At 43.6% G+C, this 15,587-nt stretch overlaps 1 protein-coding gene across 3 annotated transcripts in view; it reads right to left on the bottom strand.

Annotated features, from left to right (window-relative positions):
* Positions 1-14,439, bottom strand: part of PDGFD (platelet derived growth factor D) — a 194,923-nt gene extending 180,484 nt beyond the window's left edge. For 2 of the 3 annotated variants that reach the window (XM_073338478.1, XM_073338469.1), the window contains exon 1: positions 13,769-14,439. In XM_073338478.1, coding sequence (XP_073194579.1) covers positions 13,769-13,892 — 124 coding nt within the window. In that variant the 5' untranslated portion in view covers positions 13,893-14,439. The remainder of the gene's footprint in view (positions 1-13,768) is intronic. The other variant, XM_073338486.1, reaches the window with a different exon arrangement.
* Between the last annotated feature and the right edge of the window lie 1,148 nt (positions 14,440-15,587).

The following is a 15,587-nucleotide window of genomic DNA, read 5'->3' on the forward strand; positions in this document are numbered from 1 at the left end:
TGATCACAGTGGTCCCTTCTGGCCTTAGAATCTATGAATTTATGCATTTCTCTTTTTAACAAATGATCACAATTTTTGTTCATGATATGCTTTAAAAAACTAATTTATAAATCAAAACCTACATTCTAGGACTAAACAATCAGACAGTTACCCTGTAAAGAGCCACTAACAAATTAAAATTATTAGTTATCTCTGAATTGTTACAAGAAACAACTAAAATGACCATAACTGAAACAAATTAAATATAAATTTATCTAATTATGTCAGTTTGTTTACTTCATTCATCTAACAGCATTTTGTGTATAGTCTGTTTCATTGGTTACTGAAAGTATTTTTAACTTAGTTTATGAAACGAACTAGATTTCATTCTGATACCGTCCCTTTGGCAATATCTAATAATCTTTACAGACATTTTAATTAAAATGCTTCTGTGGCTAAAATGTCTTCCAGATTTTTGTGGTTACAATCAGAATTTTGCCTGTAAGAAAAATAATTGGCTGCAAGTTATCAGAAGAAATCCGTTTGTCTTCAATAAAGTGAATACAGAGATTGGAAAGGTACTAGATTGAGAATGCTGGAAATAGAAGACTTCGATCCTCAACATATTTACTTCTTTAGGGTTAGAGTGGTCTTCATAAGTCAATAATTACTGGCTGTTACAAAAAACAGTGCCTAAATATAAGAAAGAAAAACTTTGGTATCCCCTACACCATTGTATAGTTAACTGTTGCTGAATGTTAACTCTAACAGTACCCGCTATGGATATGGATGGAGTCACGGGTGTGCATATCAGAAACAACAAGGGTAGTGGAAGCTCCCTTATAAAAACCCAGCTAATGCCTCTATATAGATTTGAATGGATCACTTCCTAGCAGTTCTTTCATCATCCCCGGTCAATCCTTGTCCAAACCTGATGAGATTATTCACTTCATATGGGCTAATGAACACCGGATGTTAACACTCTTCAGCCACAATCAACTATAGAGTTGCCTAGATTCTGATATTCAGAGTCAGGCGCCTGACTTTCCATTTTAATTGGGACCAACAGGATTTTTAAAGTGACATAAAAACCACCACAGTAATAAAGGGGATAATAGTGCAGCGTTCATGATAGTTTGTCCCTGAAAATAGCAATCCTGAGCCCAGACTTTGTTTTAGATCATAAACATATGCAGCCCAGTTAAAAAATTATATTCATCAGGAACAAATGAAGGAAATGGGTTAACTTCCACCCCAGGGTAAGGTAAGAAAAATAGAAGCAGTTGCTGTTGGGCTGTGGTAGCACAGTCACTGCCATAAGAGGGAAACTGGATAGTTAGTTGCTTGTTCGGGTCTGGCCAGCCTGCCAGTGGCACCTTTTTGAAAATAAAACGCTAAAAAGTTACATTTTTCCAAACAATAATTTATACTTGAATTTTAAACTACTCCACTGCAAAAGCACAGTAAATATGTACGATTCATTTCTCTCTCTCTCAGTTCATGAGAAATAAGGCAACACTTTTTACACAGCCAATATTCTGATCATCAGCTTTTTAAGTAACCTGAAAGGTAATTTACCTGACAAGACCTGCATTCAGAGTTCTATATTTCTCCGGTGAGAGTTGTTGACATTTCAAAAATGAAATGTCGGGAGCTGCGTTTGTTTCACTAAGGCTTGTGGGGAAAATATTGACCTGAGATCCTAGTAGGTAGGTGAAAGGAGACGGAATTCAAGTTCTTACAAAATCTCTTTAAGTATTTATTTAAAAGCCTATAAATCTAATCCAGTCTATATAAGGCAATGTGATGTGTTCCTTGCTGCATTCTTGAATTTCTTTATGCTACAGGATACAACCGGACTCCAGACACATGCAAAGGAACAGGCACCAGGATGGAAGCTTTTGCTGGTTTCTTTGGCCATTTTAATTCCACCCACCAACCAAAAAGAAATCAACTTTCAGACAGGCATCTAGAAACCAAGGGACTCATTTACTGTGCAAAACTGTGTCAGGATATATGCTGAGATATGGCTCTTTTTCATACTTTACCCCTCGCAATACAGCTCCCCCACCACCAGCAACCCTTGTGCTCCTCTGAGTTGAGACGAGAGGGGTTACTGTAACTTTGGAGGAGAGTGGACTGCCACTCTACACATCACTTATTCCTATTAGGGAGGGTGACTTGATGGACATGGGGAGGGGAAGGATACTCTCTGTCATCTTCATCCTCCAGAGTGCCTTTGGAACAGTTATTTACCCTAATGGCCTTGGTTTTTCTCCTGTCTTACAGTTATCAGCTGGGAATGCAGCTGAAGTACTGAATCCTTATTGAGGTTACAGGGACAAACCATCCCGATGTCTAGAAAGAATAGTAAACATGGCGGGCGACCAGCTTGGCTTAACAGTGAAATCCTTGCTGATCTTAAACACAAAAAAGAAGCTTACAAGAAGTGGAAGATTGGACAAATGACCAGGGAAGAGTATAAAAATATTGTTCGGGCATGCAGGAGTGAAATCAAGAAGGCCAAATCACACCTGGAGTTGCAGCTAGCAAAAGATGTTAAGAGTAACAAGAAGGGTTTCTTCAGGTATGTTAGCAACAAGAAGAAAGCCAAGGAATGTGTGGGCCCCTCACTGAATGAGGGAGGCAACCTAGTGACAGAGGATGTGGAAAAAGCTAATGTACTCAATGCTTTTTTTGCCTCTGTCTTCACGAACAAGGTGAGCTCCCAGACTGCTGCTCTGAGCAGCACAGCATGGGGAGGAGATGACCAGCCCTCTGTGGAGAAAGAAGTGGTTTAGGACTAATTAGAAAAGCTTGACGAGCACAAGTCCATGGGGCCAGATGCAGTGTATCTGAGAGTGCTAAAGGAGTTGGCGGATGTAATTGCAGAGCCATTGGCCATTATCTTTGAAAACTCATGGCGATCGGGGGAAGTCCCGGACAACTGGAAAAAGGCTAATGTAGTGCCCATCTTTAAAAAAGGGAAGGAGGATGATCCTGGGAACTACAGGCCAGTCAGCCTCACCTCAGTCCCTGGAAAAATCATGGAGCAAGTCCTCAAGGAATCAATTCTGAAGCACTTAGAGGAGAGGAAAGTGATCAAGAACAGTCAGCATGGATTCACCAAAGGCAAGTCATGCCTGACTAATCTAATTGCCTTCTTTGACGAGATAACTGGCTCTGTGGATGAGGGGAAAGCAGTGGACATGTTGTTCCTTGACTTTTGCAAAGCTTTTGACACAGTCTCTCATAGTATTCTTGCCAGCAAGTTAAAGAAGTATGGGCTGGAAGAATGGACTATAAGGTGGATAGAAAGCTAGCTAGTTTGTCGGGCTCAATGGATAGTGATCAATGGCTCCATGTCTAGGTGGCAGCTGGTATCAAGTGGAGTGCCCCAAGGGTCGGTCCTGGGGCCGGTTTTGTTCAGTATCTTCATAAATGATCTGGAGGATGGTGTGGATTGCACCCTCAGCAAGTTTGCAGATGACACTAAACTGGGAGGAGAGGTAGATTCGCTGGAGGGTAGGGATAGGATACAGAGGGACCTAGACAAATTAGAGGATTGGGCCAAAAGAAATCTGATGAGGTTCAACAAGGACACGTGCAGAGTAAAAAAAAAAAAAAAAGTGATTTTATTAAATACAGAAAGTAGGATTTAAGTGATTCCAAATAGTAACAGACAGAACAAAGTGAATTACCAAGCAAAATAAAATAAAACATGCAAGTCTATATCTAGTACGGTAATAAAACTGAATACAGATAAAAACCTCACCAGTTCCAGTAAGCTTTCTTTTACAGACTAATCTCCTTCTAGTCTGGGTCCAGCAATCACTCACACCCCTTGCAGTTACTGTCCTTTGTTCCAGTTTCTTTCAGGTATCTTTGGGGGTGGAGAGGTTCTCTCTTTAGCCAGCTGAAGACAAAACGGAGGGGTCTCCCATGTTCTTAAATAGACTCTCTCTTGTGGGTAGAGACCTCCTCCTCTCTCCTATGCAAAGTCCAGCTACAAAATGGAGTTTTGGAGTCACCGGGGCAAGTCACATGTCCATGCATGACTAAGTTCCTTACCAACCAAGCCACTTTCCTGGGAAAGCCCAGATGTGAATTGGCATCTCCAAGTTCATTGTTGGCTTAAGGGCTTCTTGATTGGGCACTTACTGAGAACAGTCTTTTCTCAGGAAGCTGACCAACTGCTTCACTAAAATCTACTCAGAATCGAACAAGTATGCAGCCAATATTCATAACTTCGAATACAAAAATGATAGGTGCATACAAATAGGATTAATAGACTCAGTAGATCATAACCTTTACAGAGATATGTTACATGGCATATGTAGCATAAAACACATTCTAGTTATGTCATAGATACTTTCATAAGTATATTTCCATAAAGCCTTATGGGGGGCACCATCACAGTCCCTTCCTCAGAAAATTCTGTCACAACGTGGGGGAATAAAGCTCTTATTTACACTCTGATGGCTAGATTTTAAGTAGGGGGATCTTTGTGTGATGCAGTTTAACCAATCTACTTTAACTTGTTTCTATGCTAAAATGTTAGGTTTTGTTGTTTTTTTTTTAAACACATAAGGTGTGAGATTCCTGGCTTTGCAGAGGGCCAGCACAGAGCCAGTGCACCTCTTAAGTCCCACTTAAGATTTAAATGGTGTATAGGCCCCATGTGGGACCTTTGCTGAGGGTCTCACCTACAGCACAATGTACTCTACAGAAAAGTATGGAGATACGGTGCATCCACGGAAGAATTTAAAATCTAAGTATTAGGAATTTCATTTGTTATGAATGGGAATTTTCTTGTACTCTGGTTTGCTGCAGTTATGTATAATGCATTTTTGTATAGCTAATTCCACCATAAATATGAAAATTCAACAGCATGATAAATACTCTACTGCACCTTTTGTACATATATTATTAGTGAGATGAAAATCCAATCCCTGAAGAGACTTTTTACTGTATAAGTAATATGTATTTTTGCAGTTTTGTTCCTTTTAGGTAAGGTTTATGTTTGGCCTGGTAAAATGAGCCAGCAGTGCAATGTCCTGAATGTGTGTATTATTTCACTGCAAGATTACTTGTCTTGGACTCCCTCTTTTACTGTAAATTCCTTCTTGTTTTAAACAAATATCAGTTTTTTCACCAAATAATGTTTTAAACATCAAAGTGCAGTCTCCATTTTTGCCACTTGCAACCTGGAAAGTTGTCAAGCAACTTCTTTAAAAATAAATTTTACTTTCAACTCAAATACCTTAAGTTCCAGTGCCAATAAGAGCATATAACCATGCAAACAGGATGACAACTGCTTTGAATAGTTCAAAACAAATATTTATCATACGATTCAGTTTTCCACTGGAGCTTTCAAAAACGTTATTCCTAAGTTTTTGCTGCTCTCTGAAAGAACAGAACTGCAGTTTTGTTCTAACTTCAATACTATTTTTTGTAAACCACCATAACACTTATTCTTACCCTTCCCGCTTTCCTCCCGCCTCATTTACATGCTATAGAATATAAAAATGCAGGTACTGATCCTGCAAACATTCATACACAGGCTTAACTTCAAGAATGCAATTAGTTTCAGTGGACCAGATCCTCTGCTGGTGTATGTTTTCATAGATTCATTGTCACAGATCCATAGTATATCTGGCTCACTGGGTTCTAATATGATGAAAGATAAGTACATGAATGCCTTTGTGAGATCAGGGTCTTAATAATTCCCTGTGATTTTCCCATTTATGTCTCTTCACAGGTCACTTACAGAACATTCTCGAAGGGCAGGATTTGGGCCAAAAAAGCCATCATTTTAGAATTTAAAAACAATGAAGTTCAATTTCTATTAACTAAAAAAAAAAAAAACAATGAGCAGGTTTTCAAAGTCAGTTTTTAAGGTTATTACCAATAATATCATTCAATATGTTTTAACAGTTAGAAGTACTGTAATTCAGACACCATTTGGAAAGTCTCCAGTGGAAATATCTTCCCACTATGTGCTATAAATCTATTTGAGAAAACACATTTGCAGGCTCTTTGAAGAACTCCATCATATTGACTGCTGCTGAGTCAGAGTTATGATTTCCCTGTAATTTCCCTTGTTCTTTAGCCCAAACAGTTAATTATGTAGGTAGAGACACCAGCAACTGACAAACAAGTTATACCTGAGTTTAATGTTTTATTATTATTACAGGTAATGGCTAAGATTCTTAAAATTGATAAAAAGAGTGCTTGTGGCACCTTAGAGACTAACAAATTTATTTGAGCATATTCTTTTGTGAGCTACAGCTCACTACATCCGATGAAGTGAGCTGTAGCTCACGAAAGCTTATGCTCAAATAAATTGGTTAGTCTCTAAGGTGCCACAAGTACTTCTTTTCTTTTTCCGGATACAAACTAACACGGCTGCTACTCTGAAACCTTAAAATTGATATTTAGACAAATATTTTTTTCTAAAAGCCACAAGATTGCTCAGTGGATCTCAGGGATAAGTGAAGAAAGTACTTGAAACTACTTTTAGCTCTTTTTTCCCTTTTTCTTCTTTTTAACAACTTAGATTTCATATTATCAGGGTCCTTTAAAAAGTAGTTATGACATGATGCATACAGTGTACATTACACCTAAACTTTCATTACATAAATACTCAATGAAATGTACTAGATTGAGTCTTCTCTCAACTACACTAAACATTCCAGTTTACGCCAGCATATATGACAGCAGAATCTGATGCCATGCCCCAAGCCTATTATCTTATTGAAACGGTTGAACAATAGGTTGCTCTGTTCCATTCTGGTTTGTCTGTATCTTCTTTAAACTTTGGTATTTAATATCTGATACACATATTGACATTGAAAGCACCTTTAAAAATGTTTTCTCATAACAGATAATTAGATACACTTAAATTTCTGTTACATGCTGTGATGGGGTGTTCACCCCATAAAATGCAGAGGAGGTTAAATTAGGTCAATTAACTTGAAACGCCACACCTGGAGGAGAGCCAGGGCTCAATAAAGCCTAATGGAAGAGAGAGTTCAGCCAGGAAGGAGCAGGTGGGATGTATATAAAGGTATGAAGCTGAGACAATATGGGTACAGCAGGGAAGCAATCTCTCCCTGGAAGAAAAGAGGTGTGTTTGAGGCTACGGTGTCTGGTAAGAAGCCCAGGAAAGGGAGCAGTCAGACTTACTCCCTAGGAGGAGGGACTTTGGGCTGGTAAACAAAGAGGAGGGGGCCAGAAGATAGAGAAGGGAAGTAGGAAAGAGTTCAGGGAGGGTGACCACCTTTTGAAAAGGCAAAAGTGGGACATATGCAGGAGCCCCACCTCCCTCTGTGGCCCTGTCCCTGCCCCTCCTCTTCCCTGAGTCCCCACTGTGATGTTCTGTACCTCAAGGGAACACCCTGCACCCCCATGTTCATCCTTATAATATGATTGTGTGGTATCCAGTGCAAAGTTAGTCATGTCCAGTGTCTTCAAAAGGCTCATGATGCACTGAGCATTGTTGTTGTAGGTTGTAATCTCATGTATATAGTTATGATGCTGAAAATGTGTCCTCATGGCTTAAAACAAGCCTAGGCAAAAACTCTCCAAGAGCAGAGGGGCAGTTCACACCTCACTGGGGCATGTATGGGACAAACCCAGCCCAGTCTCACAGGAATAAAGGACACTGGCATAGGCAGCAACAAAGGCTCTGTTGGACTCGAGTGAATCACCCACTTTCCTTTGGTCAGTTTGGGATTACGATGAGGTAATGCTCACCTGATCCTGAAAGGGGTGAGGAGCAAAGCCAAGAGAGAAGAAATAACATGGTAAAAGGGAGAGAGGTTTGCCATGCTCTTCCTCTCTCTCCCACCTCCATCTACACAGACAATACCTCCAAGTGACTGAAGCGCTGATCAAAGGGGAGAGCCTGGCTGAAGGGCAACTAGCCAGTCTGTGGTGAGAAGCATCTAAGTTTGTAAGGGAACTGAGCAGCTTAGAATGCGTTTGCTTTTATTTCATTTGACCAAATCTGACTTATTGTGCTTTGACTTAGATTTTAAGTGACTATATCTTTTATAGGTTTCAGAGTAACAGCCGTGCTAGTCTGTATTCGCAAAAAGAAAAGGAGTACTTGCGGCACCTTAGAGACTAACCAATTTATTTGAGCATGAGCTGTAGCTCATGAAAGCTCATGCTAAAATAAATTGGTTAGTCTCTAAGGTGCCACAAGTACTCCTTTTCTTATATCTTTTATAGTTAATTTTTTTTTATTCTATCTGAAACAGTGCATTTGGTTTGAAGCATGTCAGAGATTTCCCTTGGGATAACAAGCCTGGTGCATATCAATTTCTTTGTTAAATTGACAAACTCTGGACACTGCAAGCTTATATGTTATGCCCGCTGGATGCTTCAAGACTGAGGTTGTTAAGGTTGTGCCACTATTCTCTAAGCTATGCATGTGTAAGCGAGCACACAGATCCTAAACCCCTTGTACATGGCAAAACACTGCACGCACAAAAATTTGCACAGAAGCATAACAATTTGCACAGAAGAAATTTTTTGTGCACTTGGCCTGTCAAAAATTAGAGGGAACATTGGTTGTGTCTGGAACCGGAGATATTGGCTAGTGTCAGTTGATTGCACAATTCTAGCAGCTTACATGCCAGAGGCTCTGCTTGAACAGCCCAGGAGTGGGGGTTCTCACAGCAGAGCAGGGTAAGGCTGGCTCCAAGAGTCGAGGATTGGAGTGACCTAACAGATCACCAGTCCAGATAACACCAGGGGAATGTCACACACACACCCCTTCAGCCTTTTCTTCTCCCTGAGGCCCTGCCCCCTAGCCAGACCAGTTGCTGGATCTGGGCCATGGTAAGAGAAACCAAGGGAGCCCTCAGGCTGCTATGGGGAGCCCCGGACCCTCCACCTGCTCTGGGTGGGGTGCTGGGTGCCCAAGAGCAGCCCCCAGCCAATGTCTATCCCCTTCCTCCCCCCAGGACAGGTGGAGGGTTTGGGGCTCCCCACGGTGGCCTGGGCTCCCTGGGCCGCTCTTACCTTGGCCTGACTCAGGCTTCTGGCCTGGCTAGGGAGTGGGACCTCAGGGGAAGAGGAGGAAGGGCAGGACCTCATGGTGAGGGGGAGCTAAGGCCCAACTCAGCCCGTTCCACCCAGAAGAGGCTGGCGCCACCCCTGAACCTCGGACAGGCATGGAGCAGTGCTGCAAGGAAGCCAGGACAAATGCTGTCCTGGAGTCATTCAACTCGGCGCCAGGACTTGAACTCTGCATTTTTGAGACCATCTTTCCCCCACACACACATACATTCAGGATGGTTGGTCTCCCTAAGTTAGGGTGACCAGATGTCCCGATTTTATAGGTACAGTCCTGATATTTGGGGCTTTGTCTTATATAGGCACCTATTACTCCCCCCACCCCCTGTCCTGATTTTTCATAGTTGCTGTCTGGTCACCCTACGCTAAGTCCAGAGAAATAGCAACAATCTGGGAGTAAGCAACCTGTAGTTGTGAGACATATATATTACAAAGTAATAAATAGGTACTAAGTATTATTATTTAGCACATTTAATCTTTAAATCCCTTTACAAAAAGCACACTATAGCTGTGCTAGGTGGGTGGTAATATCTGTACACTACAGATGGGGAAACTGAAGAAGAGAAGATAAAGGTCCAGTCCTGAAAGCCCACCATGTGTCAATTTCTATCTTCAATGGATTGTCTATGAAGAGTCTAGCAACATGTTAAATAAATATCACCAGGTGCACAATAACTAGTGTAGGCAACCCCAAACTACTGTAATTTAAAAATAAATAAATAAAAATGATTTTTGCTAAACTGGGCCGCCGAGTCATCAACACCTGTCCTTTCAAGAGGACAAAGGAGTCACAAGGATGTGGCCTTTAAATAGGTCTTTTATATTCTTAACATCCTTAGCAGGAAGCACTGTCTGGTTTGGATTGATAGTTATTCAATTTCCAAAAATGTTAAGTGCTGCCCTTCATCTATTTGTTTTTGTCGAAATCCACCTCAGACTTAGCTAAGAGCAATTTACACATAAGCTGACTTCTTTCAGGCTAAAAGAAGACACTCTGGAATCTTGCACTGGACCAAAGCAAACCTCTTTGGTAAAAAGATACATTGAGTCTCCATATTATAACTAGGCACATTCAATATTGCTAGTCCATTCTGCTTGAGGTCACTGACAACTGTAATCCAAAGGATGTAGGGGGTTTTTGTTTAAACAAACAAATAAAAGCACAGGTTGTCAGTGGTCTAGCAACCTCCAATCTGGATTTTTTTCAAACATCAAAAGACCTAGATTCCTGTCTAGATATCTCTAATTCTACAACATCAAAATGGTCTACCCTGGGCATTATATTGCCTTAGGTTTTGTCTCTGTGGTGTACTTTGAAAAGCAGCATTGCAACATTTTTAACACCAATGTAACCATGTGCTTCATAGTTATCACTCATGAAATTATTTGCAGAGAAAAATAAATACTGCCCACCTTCAGTTCAGCTGTGCAAACCACAGATCTATAATGCTATTGCATAGCACCACTTCAGACCAAACCAAGTTAAAAAAATAAAACAGCACACAAAAATATTTGTAGCGACTTACAGACAGCCACCATGCTTGTCAGCTAATTGCATCCATTTGGAATGTAACTCATGTCCTTTGGCTTCATAAACAGGAGCTTAGTTAACAAGCTCAAGCAATAATTCTGTTGATAAACATTTGAGTACAATCTGGCCTATTAGTCACTGGCCTGCTTGTTGGGGTGTGGGGGGAGGAAGGGGCGCACACAGCTGCCCTACCCCAGCAGCAGCACCAGGATGCATTGTGCCTTGTGGAAGAACAGCATGTCCTGGAGCTTTTCAGACTATAGGGGCACATAGTTGCAGTCACACCCTGTAAAAGACACAGTGTGAACTCCCCCTCTATGGACATCTCTACTGGCCATTCCCTTCTTACCACTACTCATGTAGGTAACCCCTGCAGGAATACCAAGGAGGAGCAGTCTACAATTGTGTCTGGCTTTTGTGTGGGTGCACAAGGGAGAGAGAGATTCCTTGTGCTCTCCCACCCCTCCGCACCTGTGCAGGGCTGGCCAGTAGGCTACAATCATAAACATGCAACTTTATATACACTTAGTGCTTTCAAAAAAGAGCCCACTCACATTGAAGTCAATTAACAGACTCATTGACTTCAATGGGAGCCAGCCTTACAGGTACCAAGATTAATCTTCAAGTCAAGTCATCCAAATTGACCGGAAAGCAATTTCCTAATCTTTTCACACACACTATTTCTTCCCTCGGAAATTCCCAAGATGAGAAACAGTGGCAGTGCCAACCTATACAGGGTTTTTTCACTTGGGGAAAAATGATCTATTCTCAAGCTGATCATAAGCTTGGGAGAAAACGAGCGGCATACCATCAGTCACTAAACTCCACCTATTGTCCATGTGAAAAGAGGATTATTTTAAGAGGTTTTAGGTAAATTATCTCAGGGAGTTCCCCTGAAGATGCTGTTTGGGGTGTGAGTTGAATAAGTAAGCTGCCTTGTTAGCACAGTTCAGCGATAGTTGGCCATTCTATACTTTTTAAGATGAGAAATGAGCAGACAAAAAGAATATGAAGCTTAATAAAAAGATCAACAGTTTCAGTGAAATCATTGGGTGTGTGTCTTTATTATAAACACACTATTTTTAATAAAAGGACACATGAATGAGTGCATTAGATTTCAGGGATAGAAATAGTTTCAGTTATATGCTTTTTTCCTCCTCTGGGACCCATTTTCCTAGCTCTACAGAAGAGGCCTAAACTTTTCTCTAGGGCTTCTTATGGTGACCATCTGATGGATACAAAAGATTACCAGGTTTATGGCCCCAAGTCAAAACTGAATATTTCCCTAAATTGAGTAAAACTTGACTTCACTTCAAGACACAACGAAAAATAAAAACTAACACATAAAAAAGCATGATCTTGGACATATTAGAAAATGAATATTAAAGATCAGCCTATAAAGAATTCAGCCAACTGAAAGAGGTTGTCATCTTAACTTCTGTTCATTTTTTTTTTTTTTTTAGAAAGAACTGTCTGCCTGCATTCTTGGATTTCTATCAGCAAGAAGCTAGAATGGAATGTTTAAAAGCAGGACTTCATACTCAAAACTACATGAGAGGCAACAGTCCAAAAGACTGTGGCATCCCAGTCAGGAAACTAACTACCTTTCCCAAACCAGGAGATTTTGCCATTATTATCTTTTTATTACAAACCAGCAGGGTTCACTAAATTCCCTTCAGTGGCACACTCCTATGAACATTCATCACTTGATGACTCTAGAGTCACATGAGCACCTTCAGAAGGAGCAGCTGCTTTTCTTGATAGATGCACATTATTACCACCTTCAACCAGATCACTGGAAGAAGGGGCAGCTAGTTGGGGATCAAGTGTCTCACTATGATACTGTGGACACATAGGGCGGGGCACATCTTCCAAGGGTTGTAACTACAGACTTCTGGAAAAAGCTGCTGCCACCATTCCCTGGTTGCACAAGTGGCCTCTAGAAAAAGAATGGGTAACGAGTGCTTGGGGCTGGAGCCACTTTAAAAAAAGCAACTAATTTGAAGGAATCCATTACGGGGGGCGGAGGGGGGACTGCATAAGAAAAGTCCCACAATGGGACGCTTGATACAGCCCTGCCTTTTCCCAAAACCTTTTAGAGATGCTACTGCCTTAAGGGCTTCAGCAGCAAATAGCAGCTGTGGAGAGGTGTGCCACAGCTGTTTGCAGCTGGAAACCCCTGAAGCAGCAATAATAGCACTAGTTGTATTCACAGTTGGGGTTTGGGTTTCATTTGCTGCTTGTTGCATTCTCCCTCCCTTATCTTCCTTGTCCCCCTCTCAAAGGAAAAAGCCACAGACACACACAACTTGGGTGTGGCAATCTTACAGGAGAGTCTATTAAACAGGAGCCACTCCTTCAGCTGCATGGTTCAAAAATAAACAAAACCATCCAACAAGAAAATCTTAAAATCAAACTATTCAAGTCTTCTCATCTAAGTGTTTATAAAAATCAGACCACCCCAAGGCAGGGGTTTTGAAGAAGAGCCAGTCAGCTTTAGGTAGCTTAGGGTCATTGAATCAGCTAATGCCATTGACACAGAAAGAAGCAAAAACTCAGACTAGAATTATTGTTTGTCTTCAGCAGCACCCAATATAGGCTGGGTGTTCTACACAGCAAAGAATGCAAGGTTTCTACTCCGGAGAGTTTACAATCTAGAGACAAGTCAGAGGGTGGAACATACAAAACTAACAGTGCAAGTCCCCTGAGCCAGTGAGCCCTTGGAAAGCCCCCTGAAGTTACGCTGAGAAGTTTGCAGCGGTTCTTTTCTTTCCCTTCCCTCAGTTGTTCCTGGGCGTCCCGGGACACGAGGAATTACAGGTGGTTACAAAATGCTGCAGTGGGAGCGTCACACTCAAACAGCATGGGGAGAGGAGGGGGAAGAGCGGATAGGACAACTCTCATCTCTTAGTCCAACACCTCCGCCTGGAGAGATGTTCGTTCTCTCTACCAAGCCAAGCTATGCATAGGGTTAGGCTCAGTAATGTACATTAAACCCTAGTAAGCTATCCACGCAATGCACTAGGTACAGCGTACAGAGACAGGGCTCCCAGTAGGTGTACGTCTGAAAGCGAACGGGGCAGGTGATGGAGGGGAGCGGGGGGGGGGATCGCCGCTGGGTTTGTCTGAGTCCTGTAAATGCTAGTGATAAGAAACAAGAGAGCCACTTACCATCTCGCTTGAGATTAGAGGATCGCAAGGCTTTTATAGATCCGCTCTGGGCAGAGGTGCCCTGACGGCTGCAAAAGTTTGCACAGACTACAACGTAGAGAAGGAGGCGGACGGACAGTTGCATTGGGATCCGCTGTGAGGGGGACCGTATCTGCCCAAAGAAACCCGGCTCCCTCCTCCAAGGAAGCCCCCCCCCCCTCACCTCTTTCCCCCTATGGGGTGGGGTGGGGTTTTGTTTTGTTTTTGGATGCTGAGTCAAAAGCCCCTGAGCTACTCTCCGAGCTGCCCCCACACTTCCTGCATTGCTGAACTTTCTGCTGGGGATCGCTGCCTTCCGAGCGCGGCAGGTGATAGGGAAAGGGGAAGGACAGGGCGAGCCCACACCCCAGCAGCAGCAGAGGCTGGCGAGGTGCCCCTAACTCGGCAGGCGATCACAAGGTGCCGCTGCTGCAGCGGGGCTCCAAGCAGGCGGGCTGAGCCGAGCCGAGCCCGGAGACACGGACTCTCCCCGGCCTTGGGGCTGCCTGTTCCTGCTGAAGTGGCGGCTCAGCGGCGGCGGCAGCTGGTGCCTGCAGGCTCGGCAGCCCCCCGTGCAGCGCTGCAGGCGCGGGCAGCGCACAGCATGTCTGGAGGGCGCGGGCTCCTGCCGTCTCATTCGGGAGGAAGAACACGGCGGCGGCTCCTCCGGGGGGGGGGGGGAGGAGGAGGCGGCGGCTCTGGCCTTGGGGGGCAGGGCAGGGGCGGGAGTGGCACTGACCAGGGAAAGGCAGCGTGGCGGGCCAGGCGGGGTGGAGAGGTGGGGCCAGCTGCGGCCGGGGGGCGCCTGAGGGGATCGGGGTGGCGGCTCCAGCCAGCTCGTGCCTGCGGCTCACGGGGTCGTCTGGCGGCCGAGCTACTCTCGCCTGTCCTCATGGGCACGGGGCAGGATTCGAAGTGTGTCCCCCCCCGGCTGCCCCGCAGCGTCCCCTGGTGGGCACAGAGCACCCTCCCGCTGTGCCACGGGTGAGGGGTCAGCGCCAGGCGCCCACCCTCTGAGTGCCCATGGCTGCCTGGCTGGGAAGGTGGATGGCAACCCTTCTGCCAGTGCCCCTGCAGTAACAAGGGTAGGGTCCTTAGTTTAGGGGAGTCTCCTCGTCTTTTTTTTTTTAATCAAGCCCCACTACCCAGTAATCTGGCACCCTGGGATTACTTGGCCTAGCAAATCTGTACCCACTTGCAAGCACAGAGGTTTAAAACAAATGAACTTTGGGGGAAGGGAGTGGAGAAAAGGGGAAGACCAGTTTGAACTGGGACAAATATTTACGGTTTAACACCTTCCACCACCGTATACCTCAGGGTGCATAAGTCACAGTCCCAAACATTTGGACCCTGAATGGCTGATTCAATTTGTTCAGTCTCCCATCCTCCCACTCTCAGTTTGTGGGTCCCCAACTTCCTCACTCACAGCTTGTGGTTCCAGGAAAATCAGGGAAGTGAGCTGTAGCTCACGAAAGCTTATGCTCAAATAAATTAGCTAGTCTCTAAGGTGCCACAAGTACTCCTTTTCTTTTTGCGAATACAGACTAACACGGCTGTTACTCTGAAACCTGTTTCCTAGAATGGAAGTTCTGGGGCTCTACCACCTGTCCTGCTAGCTTGTCGGCATTTCAACAGCTGGGACAGCGAGGCCTCACCAGAGTTGCTAGGCTGACATAGACTATTGCTCTGAATTCCTCTGCTATCATTTTTCTGCTCACCTGCTGGAAGCTATGTCCTGGGGGTGAATCCACCTTCCACTTTGCTTTGCCTGCTATGGCTGGACCAACTGTTGCAATGCTCT

Source organism: Lepidochelys kempii, chromosome 1 (genome assembly GCF_965140265.1).
Source record: "Lepidochelys kempii isolate rLepKem1 chromosome 1, rLepKem1.hap2, whole genome shotgun sequence".
NCBI lineage: Eukaryota > Metazoa > Chordata > Testudines > Cheloniidae > Lepidochelys > Lepidochelys kempii.